At 33.6% G+C, this 16,264-nt stretch overlaps 2 protein-coding genes across 9 annotated transcripts in view; both read right to left on the bottom strand.

Moving 5' to 3' along the window:
• LCORL (ligand dependent nuclear receptor corepressor like) overlaps positions 1-16,264 on the bottom strand; it is a 186,379-nt gene that overhangs the window by 25,492 nt on the left and 144,623 nt on the right. For 3 of the 8 annotated variants that reach the window (XM_039539451.1, XM_039539452.1, XM_039539453.1), the window contains 2 exons: positions 15,142-15,232; positions 2,779-5,432 (listed from right to left, as the gene is read on the bottom strand). In XM_039539451.1, the coding sequence (XP_039395385.1) occupies positions 2,779-5,432; positions 15,142-15,232 (2,745 nt within the window). Of the gene's footprint in view, positions 1-2,778; positions 5,433-9,751; positions 13,730-15,141; positions 15,233-16,264 lie in introns of those variants that run through there. The other 5 variants (XM_039539456.1, XM_039539458.1, XM_039539455.1 and 2 more) reach the window with 4 other exon arrangements.
• LOC120405732 (putative uncharacterized protein ENSP00000382790) lies at positions 280-2,768 on the bottom strand. Its single transcript, XM_039539460.1, has 2 exons — positions 589-2,768; positions 280-343 (listed from the first exon to the last, which is right to left on the bottom strand). Exons 1-2 carry the CDS (start codon positions 2,753-2,755, stop codon positions 321-323), a joined length of 2,190 nt encoding a protein of 729 aa, XP_039395394.1. The 5' UTR covers positions 2,756-2,768; the 3' UTR covers positions 280-320.

Here is a 16,264-nt window from a genome sequence, read left to right as displayed (position 1 = left end):
CCGGTCATATTTTACTGTTTAATTATGAGTCCTATTATAGATTTGTATTTAAATCAATGTCAAATGAGAAAAAATGATTTTTTTGTTTAACTGTGCTGTAACTATGTATCTCTGTGTAATTGTGTTTTGTAGTTAACTCCTCCCTGACATACCAAGGACTATGCCGTATAGGTGAAATCCTGACCATGTTGTATGGATGAAATCAATGACAAAACTCCAATTGACTTTGACTTTAATGGTGTCAGAATTTCACCCGTCTTTCGCAGACTATGCTACTAAAAGTAGCTCATTGCTATTTTGACTTGTCGTTAAGTGTATCTTCAGCCTGGATAGTATAATATACCTATTGTAAAAGCAGATGGCAAACTTTAATAAAATGATAAAGCATTTTAAAAATTTTAACTGCACTTTCAACACTATACTTTTGGTATTATAAATTATTCCATTTTATTATGTTTTGAAGACTGGATATTTTTGACCCACACCATATACATTTTAATGTTTCCAGCTATTCTACTTCTCTTTCACTTATACTTTAATTTAAAATTAGTATTTTAAAATTAGGCGGGGGGAGGGAGGAAGACTTACCTAGTTGGTATTTTGAGTAACAATTCGCCATTTGTCCAGTATTGCATGATTGTCTCTTATGCCTTTTTCTTACATTCATATCAGTGGTCTCCCATTGTGGTCTTTTTCTTATGTTTATTTTGTTAAGAACTTCAGAACTAGCAGCAGGGCTCTCATTGTTTATGCATGTGCTTGATTTTTTGCTGTCTAATTGGTCATCCAGCATTGCAGTCATTTTGGAAGGATTAGTTCCCTTACATGTCTCCACATCCTTTTCTTTACTCTTTAATGCATCTTGCCTTGCAGAATAGGACTTTAAAGCACAATGCCTTTTTTCTTCAGTGTAGGTCTCATTGCTTCTACTTTCAACAGCTTCCGGAGAGTAAATGATGGTATTTACTTTGAACGATTTATGCTGTTCTATATTGTTCAGTTTTCTCAGAAATATTCTACAATCTTTAAAGGTTTTGGCTCTGCATGTACTTTGACTCATTTTAAGTTGGTTCTGTGATTTTCCAACATTTTTTTGATTATAACTTGTTCCATTTATCTCTGAATGTGATTTAAAAATATTTGTTAAACCAGGATGTGTGCTGAAGTCAGACAATTCTATTGTCCGTGGAAGAAATGCATCTTTGACTTCAGTTCCAGTTGGCAAGATTCTATTGTGAGATTCTAAGATTTCAGTGGGCTGGGTTTTTACTGTACTTTTTCCTTGGTGCATGGATACTACATCACTGATTTTCCCACTTGTATTTTTAAAAAACTGGCTTTGGCAGAAAAATCTTAAATTTTGTCTTTTAGATTTCCAGTCACCTGTTCCATGGTTATACATTTTTTTCACTTGTCTCCACCTGTCATGTTGTAACTTCTTAAATTCAGTTCTTCTTAATCTGGCTAGTGTGAAATTACTTTTCATATTTAAGACTGGAGCCTGGACCATTTTATGCAATATTTGTAATTTCCCAGCTGGTTCTGAAGGAGAGGATAGTGCAAACTTTTTAAAGTGCTTTCTGAAAGGACTAGTATTAAGATCAGATTGTTTACTTCCCATCTTAATCTCTCTAGTACTAATTACTTCCAAAGGATTGCGAGCATTTGCCTTTCTCACTAGAGAGAGAGACTGCGTTTCTGTTGTTTGCATAAACCAAGTACTAAGTTCATTTATATTACACTTCTTCTGAAAAAGCATTTTTATAGGTGATGCTTCAAGTTCTACAAGGCAGGTATCTAAAGGTCTTGACACTTTAATGCTACAATCTTGTTCAACATGATTGCTTTTTTCATATAAACACTTTTCAAATTCATTTCCACCCACTTGCAACCAGGTATTAGTTATCTGTTCAAATCTATTATTTAGTTCTTCCAACAAGGAGTCACGTGAAGTGGAAGTAGCCCACCACCTGAGAGAAGGATTTGATGAAAAAATGGGATCCAGTGATATTTCATTAACGGACCTAAATTCATTTACCTCAGAACCCATTTCTTCACTCCCTGAATTTTTGGTTTCTGAGGTATCCTTGGATGTTAGCCTCAGATTTGATTGCATACGTTTTTCCTTTTGATCCTTAGCTTTTTTCAAATGGAGCTTATACGATTTATGTAGCAAGGCACTTCTACAAGTAAATGTGCTAGAAGATGCTAATGAATGTAAGAAATGCAGTGATGGTCTTCTGTCTCTAACAGAATGCCTCAAAGGAATATCATGTTTTCTTGATTCTGTAGTAGTAATCACAGATGCATCCTTGGTAGTGTCATTCTGAATGCTCTTTATTTCATTCATCTTACTGCATGGTTGATTATTCTTCTCCTGTGATATATTTTTTTCTAACATATGCTGTTGCTGCAATGGAGGCAGGCAGCCGCTAATACTTACTTTTCTTTCTTGAGGTGAAACTCTATTAATAGTCACTGATATGCCAGAGATTTTTACTTTTGCTGGTCTACCAGGCTTTCTAGTGATAGTTAAAGGCTTCTGATTTGGTTGTATGATATTGCTGTAAAGGTGCGGTAACAGTGGATTATTCTTGATAGGTCTAATATACTCATAACCAGACCCAGAGACTTCATTTTCAGTAGCAGAATTCTGTAAGACTTTTACTATTTCTGCAAAACCACTTTCAGTTTCTGTATTTTGCCTCAGTTCACTAGAATCATTTGTAAAATTGGAATCATGTTGTGTAGGCATAGCATTAATTATATTTATATTACCTTCAGAAACATGCCTTTTAGTTCGTCTTGACCTTCCAAAAACAACCGTCACAGTAATATTCTTGTTACTGATAACTTCTTTCATTACCGTTACATCAGATTTGGTGGTTTTCCCAATACTGGTTGGTTCACATCTATGGTCACTATTTTCAGCTGTGTCTATTTTAGGCTTTGGAGGTCGTCCAATTGGTCGCTTAACCTGTTTTACAACCTGAGGCCCTATTTTTTTAGGCCTACCAGGTTTTCTTTTTAAAACAGATTCATTGCCACTACTTGATTTTTCCACAGATTCTTCACTTTGCTTAAAATAATTTAAGTCAGTTTCATCTGCTGCACAAGTATCTGCAATTGTCTCAGCATTAACAGAATTTGATTCCTCTGTAGTGTCACTTTCATTACAATTATATCCAGAGTCTCCAATGCAGATTTCATGAACAAGATCACTTGTTTTAGATTTTTTTCCTGATATTGTGTCTGGATACTTCTGAAATAAACAAAGATCAGTATTTGCTGTAGAAGATGCACTGGCAGCAGTTAAAGTATATTTCACTCCTTCACTACTATTAACCTCTGAGACAAACATAAGTTTTATTGGGCTAGAATAACCTAGGAGAGATGCACTCTCCCCAACTTCAGATCTTGTTTGTACATCCCCATTACTGGAAGTCAATCTGCCTGAATCAGAGGCTGAAGATTTCAAAAGGTTGTTACCAAGTCCTTGCTCTAGAACTTCTTGGTATTCTCTTGTAGGCACACAATCTGTTTTGCATGCACCTCCTTTTTCACCCATGTTAAAATGTAGGCCTCTCCTAGCAGTTTGGTTCGTATCACGCTCATATGTACTAGATATTTTATAACCATCCAACAATGGACTTTTAGTCTTTTTGGCTAAGTTTATTGTATCTTCCAAGCGCTCCACAACAACCTGTAGATTTGTGTTCCTTACAATCTTATTTGCATCAATAGATCTTTCAGCTTGAAGATCTTTAACTATTTTATCTCTTTCCAAATTTTCAGGAGATTTTTTTGCTTTGGAGGATTTTCTACATAAAAAGTCATTTGTTACATATACAGAGTACCATCCAGGAGGCACAATGTTACGTTTAGTTCTGCCCAAGATTCCATTATATTTCCCCTTCAAAGGACTCTGGTCAATCTCTTTTTCAATTGCATAATCTTGTGTTTTTGCAAAGTTAGTCTGGTCTACTATAGTAACGTCGTTTTCTGAAAATGCTACAAAACTAGAGTTAGTTTCAAAATTATTCAGAGGTAGTCCCATTGATTCTGCTTGACACACTGGCAAAGACATGGATTTAGCTTGACATCTCATACCTAGATTATTGTCAGTATTTTGTAAAGCTTTGTCTTCTAACATGTTATAACTGTCTCCTTTGTTTGTGGGCATTTTACTGTAATTTTTTGTAGACTTCTTTGCATTTCTCTCTAAAGTTGACTTTTTCCTTATAAAAGTTTCATCAAGACTTGCAAGTTCCCTCTTGATTTGCAAAGACTGTCGTCTAATCAGTGGTGAATCAGGAGAATTATACATTGCGAATAAAGTTTCCTGACGTTTGCGAAATCTGGTTTTGATAATTTTATTTTCCACTTGTTTATCATGTTGGCTCAGTAACTCCATAAAAGTGTAATCACTTGCCTTGGCATCGTGCAAGAGAGATGTTATGAAGTCCCCCAATTTTACATTATCATTTTCTGGTGCCCTGTCACTGTCAGACCATTTTACAAGATTGGTTGTTATATCTGTAGTTTCTATTGATTTTAATTTTTCATTAATACGATCCATTAAATCTTGAAAAATGGCAGAACTTTCACCTTTTTCAAACTTTTCAGAATTTATAACACATTTGCTGCTTTCTTGATCTGTTGACGGCCAAGTTTCATTTGAGTAACCAAACCTTTTTCCTTTGCATAGTTTACCTTCATCTTCAAACCGTCCATTGCTTCCTTCTGCTGGCAAGAGAGATGGAGGTTGATTAATGGTTATTTCAAATTTGTTCTTGTCTAAAGCTGGAAAATCTATAGGTGATCCTTCCAATGTTTCAATTTCATTATTTTGTGCAGGTGACAATGGAGGGGGTGATGGGCTGCGAGATCTACTAGAACTTTTAATGCTGTTTGACAAATCATCGTCTTCAGTTGAAGAAAAAGATGTATAAGTTGCTGCTGTCACAGGGTACTTGTTGTTACAGTTTTGTAGTTGTCTTGTATAGCACCTATGAGGATTACAACTGTTAGCAATCCTTTTATTCACCACTGTCTTAATACATCCAGTAGCTACAGTCTGACATGGCAAACAGTGCAAATCTTTAATACAAACACACAGAGCTGGTAAACAAGTGTTTGGATTTTGATTTTGTAAACAGCACCGTTTTGTCAGCATATGTCCATCACAACTACAAAATAAAACATGGTTTTCATCTTCAATGAGGGAGTTCTGAGTTTTTGAATGGATAATATGAGGTTGCAGACAACTGCAAAGTGAAGGAACATTTTTATCCTGGATTAAAAATTTCAAAATAGCCAAAATCTGCTGCCAGTGGTAAGAGCACAAAGATTCCAAAACCTTGTTTAGTGCTGATTTTCCTTTTTCCAATTTAGTTGCTTCCTCTGATTTTGCACCAGCTGTTGAACTTGAACTGAAAACAAAAACAAATCAAAACAAAAAATAAATTACAGTAAAATATGATGGAGGTTACAGTTTTAACTGTTAAACAGAAGACTGAAATCCTGAAAAGGCATGGAAAAAATGGATTTCCATTTCCTTTACATAGCTCATTTATCGTATTTGCAAATGTCTTATAGAACTATTTCACTGCAGCTGATGTGTATGTTATATATAGTAGAATATTTCTAGCATGTTTAGGAAAATATCCAGCAAAAAAACATTTTACTTGACAAAGGAAAAATTGTTTGAAATCCAGCATTTCTCAAATACAATAATTATAATCCTACATATTTCATGGAACCTTTCATCCCAGTATTTCAAATTTCCTTGCACACATTAATGAATTAATCCTCACAACAAACGTGAGGTAAGTATTATCCCTATTTTACAGATGGAAAAATTGAGGCATGGAAAAAGGTAAAATGATTTGTCCAAAGTCACAGTGGACGCTTGTGGCAGAGCCAGGGAGAGAACCCCTCTCTTGTGACTCCAGATTCTATGCTTTAACTACAAGACTATACCTCCCTTACTGTGTGTGTTATGCAGCACAGCCCATAAGATGTTCAATATGAACTTAAAAAAGTTGTTTAAAAGGACATTCAACCTTAGTAGGCCACAGAAATAACTTTAGAAGCCATCACTGCTGTTAATGTTCTTTTAAGATATAGATTCCCTTTCCAGTTTTTACCACATTAGCATAAATCTACCACAGGCTTCCATTGCATCTCTCTCTCTCTCTCTCAAAACACACACATACTTATTTTGTACCTACAAGACAACAAAAAGGAACCCCTGAAGTAAATAACTTGCAAACCAAATGAGATTGAATCCCTTTAAATATCAGGTTAACATAAGTGTCTATATCTAAATAAGACTTCAAAACGGCTGTTCTCAGATACTCAACCAAAACAAAATCAGTTATGAAATTCTATCTTCTTAACTACTTGATTTCTCAACACAAATTTATTAAAACTAAAATTACTACTTACCTAATCAATCATTTAAAATGAAAAGCTGAAAACGTTCCATTGTAGAAATTAATACAGACCTTTCTTCAACTAAACACAAAAACCACTGTTGAATAGCAACTACAATAAAATAGTTATCCTCTATAATTCAGAACTTTTACTGGTACCAGGCAAGAGCAGCAAATAATATTAAAATAATTCTGTTTTAGAAAAGTAGGTATTTTTTAAACATATCACCAAACTCTGAACATGACACTAACCATTCACCCTATTTCTCTCACCAATCGTTTTCAATATTTAAATCTCCATTTTGGCAAAATTTCATTTTGATTGGTTTTACATTTTACATTTTAATATACCATGTATATAAATTATTAATTCGTTACTCAACAAATGTAAACAAACTAGTATCAAGTCTGAATTATAAAAATCCATAAATTATTTCATCTTTCTTACTAAGCATTTGTACATGCATAGTTTTGTATATATAAATTATTGCCCTAGGTAAGCTTTAATTTGTATGCTATAAAAGCAATCAACTATGCTTAATAATTCCTGGTGATTTTCTTCCTCTCCTGAAACATTTTTATAAATTTTGAAAGTGTTCAAAGTGAACCATCTAGATGATTCTACTATCTCTTAAAATTCTAACTGAATCCTGATGTTATTAGCTGAATTTGTAATTAAAATTCAATTAAATGACATGAAAAGACAAAATTATTTGCATCTCTCATCTAAAATGAAACTCTACTGTATTGTGGAGCCTGTAATGATATTACCACCATGAGTGAGTTTAGGACCCAATCAGCTAAGCTTATTTTATGTGGAACTCCAATTATGGCAATTATAAAATGTAGAACAACTTATCAGATTTATTGAAATACCAAAAACAAACCGACCAACCAAAAAACAAAAATCAAACGAACAAAAATATAAAAGCCAAGACTGAAAGTGGAATAGAAAAATTAGGTTAAAAATTGACTTCTGTAATCACACTGGATAAATAAATGTATTTTCTATGTTTTTTTTTAAATGTAAGAACATATTTTGAAACTTAAAAATAGAAGTAAAAATTCTTAAAAATAGTAATGGCCTTTAACATGTTATTTAATAGTTTGTTCAGTAATATTATATGCTGTAGTTTAAACAAACAACTAGCAAATTACAACTTTGATAAGCACTTAATTCACTGTGATTGGTGTGGTAAAAAATACCGACATAAATTGAAGCCTCCAGAGAGGAATATGTCTTTATATGCTCTCCACGCATATATATACTTAATCAATTATGGACGATTAGTGTTCTTTATAAGATTACTTTTTTAAATATTTGACTAATTAAGAATACTAGAACATCTATCTAAAGAAAATATATGCTCACTACTGTAAGAAACTTCAGTGTTCCTAAAGGTCTCTCAAAGTTATGGGCCAGGTCTTCCAGGGGCCTCAAAGCTGCCTTGAGCTTGCCACTGAAGGTTTTCCCACTATGTTCACTAATTCTCAGGTGTGCACAGCCACTCTATTGCTCTTACACCACCCCTTTCCTGGCCATCAGTAGAGTGGGTCTGACATCCCCATACTCCAGTGATCCTTAGCTGTCAGAACAACCCCATAAGATCATTTGCAGCTCATGCTGCTCTAACTTACGCCATGTACTACATGACCTCAGGTTTAGGGGAATGCAAAATGTTAAAAGTTACCTTTGCACCACCCTGCACTAAAGTATGCTTGGCTGCTGCTCAGGACATAGGCCTAAAAATCTGTTTAAAACAAAGCATTTACTTTAAAGAGATACATATAATCCCTCTGTAGAAATGTTTGTATTTGTAAACAAATTCGTTCAACTTTCATGTTTTTAATAGCTTTCCAACCACTTTTGTTAAGTATTAAAGAGTTGTGCTTCAGCAAATGCTTTCCCCTCTTTTTCTCTTTCAACCTGTTGCGTCGTCATTATACAGAATCTATAGTATCACAGTAATTCCCATGGCAAAATTGGCAGTGTCAAACACAGAAGTCCAGGTTACTAGCCCCGTAGAGCCATACAGAGCTTCCCCCTTCCTGTGCGCAACGGTAGCTACAATTCCTGTCTTCACAGAACTCTTCATCTTTCTATGAATTCTGTGGTAGAGGTTCTGTGGGTACAGGGTTCATGCAGCGGGAGGGGATAGAAATGGGGTGGGTTAGGGGCAAGAGGATCAACAAATCTTGTCCCTCAAAGTCAAGCCATTCACAGATTCGGTGGAACTTATAATAGAACCTTGGACTGCATTATCCTTTCTACTGAGATCCCCTGCTCAGTGCCAGAGGCAGCAATTGCCAAAAACTGGCGATTGTCTGTAGGGGTCAAAGTTGGCACAAAGGCATAGGGTCATCACATGGTAACCCACCAAGTTTGAGGATGGGTGTGGTAGCCTATTTTGTATAGAATTAACATATAAAATATCAGATTGGTTTTCTCTTCCAACCTATGGGAACTATCAAAGAGAAACTATCTAACACACATTTTCTCCCTCAGAGTTCTATCCTTAGCTTTTTCTGCCAGAGATGCTTTATAACATGATTACGGCTTCACTGAAGAAATGAGCAGAAAAGTAACTGGACTTGGGAGGAACAAAAATGTTTTCATTTCAAAGGGAGAACAAAAAAATTACTAGCCATATAAATTATTTGTATAAATGTTCTCCCTTTTCCTATGCCCCAATGCATATATTTAATAACTAAATATATTGGCTGAAGTTTAACAAATTAAATGAATAAAGCTTTCTGAACAGACTATTAGTAAAATAAGCATTCAATTCATACAGATCGGTTGCAGTTGAAAACTGATAAAATAATTTTGTTTCTCCTATACTTTAGGACATTTTCATTTTCTAAAGTGTGCCTAATTTATTAGCAAACCATCATATTCTGAGAACCAGTCTTCCTTGTGACAATTATTTTTGCTTTATAATACGTTCATTGTAGCAATAACTGTCAAAAGCAAGTTCTATCATGAACTTATTAGACTAATAGTAAATTTGTGCCTAAAGAGTAAGTCAAATGAGCCAGTATATGGTCTTTTTTTGTTTTGTTTTACTGAATGAGCAAAATCAATCACACATCAGTGTTGTTGTAAATTTATGTGCAAAAGCATTGAAGTGCTTTACTACAAATTACAACGTAGAAACACGTTAACTAAACAATTAAATTCATACAATCAGATTTAGGTATATAACAACACAAAGAGGAAACAGAATTACAGTACATTTACAACACAAGACAAATACATGGAATTCATTAGAAAATATTGTAATAAATAATTCATGAATTATAGTGCAATTGATTTATGCATAAATATAACTAATTGCCTAAAAATCAGTTATTAACAAAATCTGTCAAAAATCAAGGCAGCCACAGAGTTTTACTAAATTACTGCGACAATGGAAATACTGCAATTAAAAAACAAATACAAGTATTTGTACTGTAAACAACTAAAAAAAAAATCAGTCTCACTAAAGTTAATATACAATTTAATATAAAATTGTCATTAGCTACCAGAAATGGTTTAAACAACTTTACTGAGCAGTAGTTCTAAAAACAGAGGCACTGTTTTTTAATATAAAATACTTGAGAAACATTCAAATAAGTAGAAAGCATGTAGGGCTTGCTTTCGCCTTCATTTAAAAGTCTGCTGAAACATGAATTTTCAGAAATTGTCAATTCTGAAGTAGTCACTGGTAACTGAATTTATAAAACAGTTCAAAGATACAACTTAAATGACATTTAAATGGAATACACTGGAGTTAGGGAAGGGGAACCTACACATTTCCCTGCCTTTCCTTAGTTGTGTAATCAAAAGTTAGCCTAATAATTAGAAACAAATAATTCTGTTTCTTTTTAAACACTTACAGGTTGAGCATCATCTATAAACTATCAAAAAATATTTTAATATACTATTTCTGACCAAAAAAATAAATAAATACAAGTACTAAAATGCTGAAAATTAATTATAATATTACGTACAAAACTACTGATCACTGTTAAGTCAATAGTAAAATGATCCCTGATTTTATGAATCCTGTCAATTTTTGGTCAGGTCATCTTTTAAATGATATAAAAAGTGTACTGTAACTTGCCTTCAATATAAACTTCTGACTCAATTTTATAATATTGTCCGAGGAATACAAATTTTTAGTGTGGTACAAATATTAGGCAATGTATTGAAGCCCCAAAAACTTTTGCAAGTAACATTCTGTATAAAGAGAGATTTTGAAACCTTTAGGTACTATCAATTTTGTTTTCCGCTGGGGAGGCTACATTAACAAATTCATCTTTCTGGCCCTCACAAAAATATGGCTTAATTCTTTAAAATCAACGATGACCCTGACACCTGCTTATATGTATCCTACTTGTTATTAGATACAATTATTTTACAGAAGGATTCCTTTTCTAATATGCAAGTAAACCTTAATAGTTGAAGAGGATACATTATAGATCTAAGAGACCAAAAGATTGATATGTTGGTGGTTGTGCAGTTTCACTTAACTTCTTATGGATTCATTTATTTTAAAACGTAAGGAATTACCTGTAATAAGATTAATAGCCAAGAGCTAGATTTTGCCACAAATTTTTAAGAGAAACTCCGCACTGAGTTCAAGTTTCTTTTTAAAGTCAATTACATGATGTGGCCCTACACGTGTAATGTAGTCTTACATTCACATAGGATAATTAGCCTATACAAAGGCAAATTTAAGCAAAAAACATGTCTGACACTGTATGTGTGAGAGAAAATTTACAAAAAGTAGAAATACAGGTAAGTGTTTCTGGATATGTTTGATTTGGTTTAGAAAAAACAATCTAAACCTAAATTTTAACTGGAAAAAGGGCACAGGTGTTGAATTTTGAATGTATAAAGCAAGCACTCATTCTTATATAGACATATGCTTTATGACATTACACCACCAAAATTACATATAATTTAAAATCCAATGTAAATACTTGAAAATTAATTTAAAAACTGCAATCTGAAGACAGCTGGTCTCTCTTAGATTCTATTAAGTCATATATTTAAAATGAACTGCCTAGCTTCTACCAAATTTATAATGAATTTATACTACTGAAAGTTCAAAGCAGCTTCACTGTTTAATATTTGTGAATCTGTCAAGACCCTGAACTGCAAATTTGGTTATTAGCAAAACGATAGTGTATCGGCCCACCAAAATGAAAACTTGATATTCATTCTGATAAACTGAAAAGGTTTGAAATGTCACAGCAGCAAATATGTTACAGTTACAGTGAGTTTTTTGTTTTTCAATATAAGGAGTGTGACAATCCTTAAATGAATTTTAAGTAGTCATAACATTAACTAACCAGCACATTTAATATCCATTCTCAAGCTCATTCTGTGCACATTATGAACATGCTCTAAGTTGCATTCCAACTTTCTTCTTAAACCTTAGAAGTTATCTTATTTTCCAAACTAAAAAGGAAAATTATGTTAATTAAGTTTAAATTATTTTATACTTAGTATTCCATCTTATTTCATATTTAATAGTTCTATAGCTACAGTAATTTGTCAGTTTTCATAAATGTATATTTTGTAAACACCAATTTCTTGCTAAATGAACAAAATTCTTCTTAAAATGATAAAAATACAGTTTTATGTCTGCTAACACACATTTTTATTAATGAAATGTTTTGGTTTTTTCTAGTTGTATTGGAGATCTAGTTATGATGTATTTTTTTCTTCTTCCACAGAATGTACTACCTCCTACTAATACTTCACATATCCATTTCCTTCGTAAGGAACTAACTTTGTAAAAGAAAAATAATCCCTTGATTTGTGTATTTTGAACTACTTACAAACTATTGCAAGTATTTTGTGAAGTATAAAAGTTTGCAAACCATGTGTCATGTATTTCCATAAGATGGTTTATTCAATGGCTAATGTGGTTCTTTACCAACTAAAAATAATGCTTCACATGACAAATACTTGTTTTCCCAAAACATTTTATGCTATTGACTACTAAAGAAAACCTGAATCTTTTTCACCTATTTATACAAGGATTTTATTAAATACACACTATCAGAATTAAGGGAGAACTCTATAATTCTGTCCACAGTGAAAACCCTGAATAAAACTACTTTTCAAAAGGCATGTATGTGGTTTTTGAACTGTATAATTTCATGTCTTCTGTCAGTGTGAGCATACGTATTTCTCATATGTGTGTGTGTATACAGACAGACACACACACACACACACACACCAAACAATTTGCTAACAATTAATCTACACAGGCTTGCTGCTGTTTTTGCAGTTGCCAGTCCCTGAATCTGTCATATTAAATAACCCAGTGTCTGGTAATCGAAGTTTCTTCTTCGGCGGAGTCTTCAGTGTTCCAGATCTTTCTTTAACTTTGTATTCTAAAGTGCTGTGAGGTACCCCATAAATTCCTTGTGCTTTGGAAACACTCATTTTCCCACTCATTACCATAGCAATAGCTTCTTCCATTATTTCATGATCATATTGCCTATAACGGCCACGTTTTTTCCTTGGTTGTTTATTGTCTTTGCGATCCAAACCATCTTCTGTATTTTCAGATGTTCCATCAACTGTTCCATTCTTAACATTAAGACATAAAGGAGAGAGGTCCCCATGCAGAAAGTAGGAGTCAACACTTGAGTGAGTTACAGGTCCAGAACATTCAATTTTGTTCTGTTTAGGGAGTATATTTTTCAATTTTTGAAGCGCTGATCCGTCTAAGACTGAGGAGGTTTTGGAAACATGGTACATGACATCCAGAAGACCAGCATTATCAGATTGTGGTTTGGACGCAGAACTTATTCTTAGCTGAGGAATTTTTAACTGTACAGTAGGATTTGAAGTTTCATATTGTAGACTTTCACTTTTTTCTTTAAACTGAGTAACCATTCTCTGTAGAGTTAACTGGTGGAGGTAACTGGAAGCTGTTGGGAATTTTAATTCTGAGGTTTCAAGTAGACTGAGTTTACTTTTTTCTGTGCGCTCTGCTTGAGCTCTTGCCCACAAGGCTACCTTTTGCAGCACTGCACAAGTTTCTTTTCTGTCTTTAAATGAATAACTATCATTGAAATCTCGAGTTTTGTTTTTAAAAAGTGCAGGCTTTCCTGCTGGTAAGGCTTCTAAGTGGAGAAGTAAAGTTTTTTGAGGTATGCCATAAAGTATGCCTGCTTTATTTATGTCCAGTGCTCCAGACTGAATGTCTTTCAAAGCTTTTGAGAGCAAACCATCTGCAAACTCAGCACTTCTTTCCACATAGTCCTCTCTGTGTCTGTGTAGTCTCCTGGATGGATGGAATGAAACGATGGTAAACTGATGTATGAGAGACTCTCACACAGCTATGGAAGGGAAGGGTCCACTCCTTTATTATACTCCTTGCTTAGGTAACATCACTGCTTCTGATACTTTTAAGTCTTTGAGATGTAGTAGTTACTGATTATCATAGTAAAATGCTACAGTTCTGGTAGGACGTGTCAAAATCATACGGTGGCTTCTATAGCAGCCCTTCCAAGAACTTTAAATCCTAGTTCCGTATTTGATAATATTCTCATGTGTTTGCTATATTCCCTTTGATACATGCTTGCAGAGCAACACTTACAATTTTAGTTATGCAATTAACATTCCATTAAGTACCCAAATCCTAAATGAGATTTTGTTAGTAGAAACGTGACGTTACCGCTAAACAAGTAATAAAAGAGTCAACCCTCTTATAGAAAATTTGCAGTGATAGGTACATTACCAAACACAAAACCCCCAGATTTCCACAAGACTAATTTTTCTACATTCATAAGATAAGTGCTGCAATTAACAATTAAGTCCCATTTTGTCAATATACAAGTCAGTTTTTAATCACTATTTATATTTTTCTAATTATAAATCATAAATCATTTTAAAACTTGTTCATATCAATAAATTAACAGAACACAATTTTACACAATTCAACAAATAAAGCTAAATGTATTATTTGGAATAAATTATTTTGTAAGATGTACAGGTGACAAAAAGGGTCCTGCTATGGCTAGTGGATGGGAGGATGCCAAAATTATAACAAAATCCAACAGAACAATGTATTTCATTATTTTTGTTTCAGTTAATGTAATGGTAGCTTTCAGCACATGAAACAACATTTTTAGTTTTTAATGCTGAATGGACATATTTAGCAGTTTGCCACCACACACCATAGGCAAAACCATGATGTAAGTATAACAATTAGGAACTCTCTCTCTCTCTCTCTTTCTCATTAAAAAATACTGAAGATAATAGCTGTTTAACTTGTTCATGTTAGCTGAAGGATATTTTTAAAAATATAATCTGGATGTTATGTTTTTGTGCAAAATGGAAGTTTCCTAAATAAAACCTTGAAGAATAAATTTACGTTTTCTTCTACTGTCCTATTCTTTTGTATTATGTAATTAAGTTTTCAGTTCATTTTTAGTAACATGAACTAAAGTTTGGTGATTGTTCTGATAACTTTTCTTTAACAGAAAGAAAAGAAAAAGACAATGAAACAAATGATAAATACATAGACACACACTTATGAGTGAAACTCTTGAGGAAAGCAAAATATAAACTGATTTTGTGTGTCAATATATACTGTACAAGTATGTTATAAAAAAAATAATCTGCCTTCATAGAGAAGAGATTTTTTTCAGTGTTTCCTTTTACATATATTAAAAATATTTAAATGATGCTTACCCAGACACTGAATTTTCAGATGATAATGGATCATATGTTGACTCTTCCAGCCTTGCGCTTTTCTTCGTAGAGAGATCTAGCACTCCATCCCCTGTAATAAAATAATCATAATAATTACAAATTTAAGGATTTTTTGGAATTCTGTTACTGAATTTGTATACACATGGCACAACTTTTTAATATATGACCTATGTTGTAATATTTCTGACATCTTGGTTCCATTAACAGTGTGAAATACTGAGGAGTTAACTTTTTGCAAAATTCATTTGTAAAAGTTAAACAAGATTTTTTTTTAAAAAGATGAGTCAAAATAAAAAAGTGGGCTTATGATCATACATAGGAATCAGGGGGCTTAAAATAGATATTTATTAGGCCATAAAATAGAATTTTCATCCCTTGTTTCTTCCACAGATATACTCTAAGATTATACTTGCCATTCCAAACAGACCAATAAGCCATTAGTAATAATGGTTTGATATGTGGGTCATAAATTTGAACATATGTAGTTCAAGATCAAGTTAATATTAATAAATAGCAGATCCATGATACACTAGTAATACAAAGATCCAAAATGATGATAATCAGAAAGATATATGTCAGAGAGGGCATCCGTGTGTTTGGGGGACGAGGTCAATGAAAGAACAGTTACTTATCCTACAGGAACTGTGGTTTTTCAAGATGTTGTAATCAGTGTAGATTCCACTGTATGTGCGCATGAGCCCTATGAATACCAACCCCAATTCTTTTAGCTAGCAGTGTTTATCAGAACTGCACGTATTCCCACATGAAGGTGCACAGGATGGGATGACCGCAACCCTCCCTCAATTCCCTTGCATTTCAAAGCCTGTGTTCACCAAGAACTCCTGAAGTGGGGAAGGAGGATGGGTTGTAGCAGCCACATTGACTACAACATCTTGAAGAGCCAGTTACCGTAGGGTAAGTAATAGTTCGTTATGCTTCGAGTAAGTGTCAGTATGGACCGCACTGTAGGTGACTAGTAAGCAATATTCTCCTGATAGTGGGATTGAGGAGTTTCAGCTAATGAAACAGACAGACTGCAGTATCACTCTTACGAACTTCGTATCTGCCCTGGCTGCCATGTCAAATGCATACTATTTAAGAA

Source organism: Mauremys reevesii, linkage group 5 (assembly GCF_016161935.1).
Source record: "Mauremys reevesii isolate NIE-2019 linkage group 5, ASM1616193v1, whole genome shotgun sequence".
Classification (NCBI taxonomy): Eukaryota; Metazoa; Chordata; order Testudines; family Geoemydidae; genus Mauremys; species Mauremys reevesii.
Note: the sequence above shows the minus strand (reverse complement) of the source record. Positions and strands in the feature narration are given on the sequence as shown.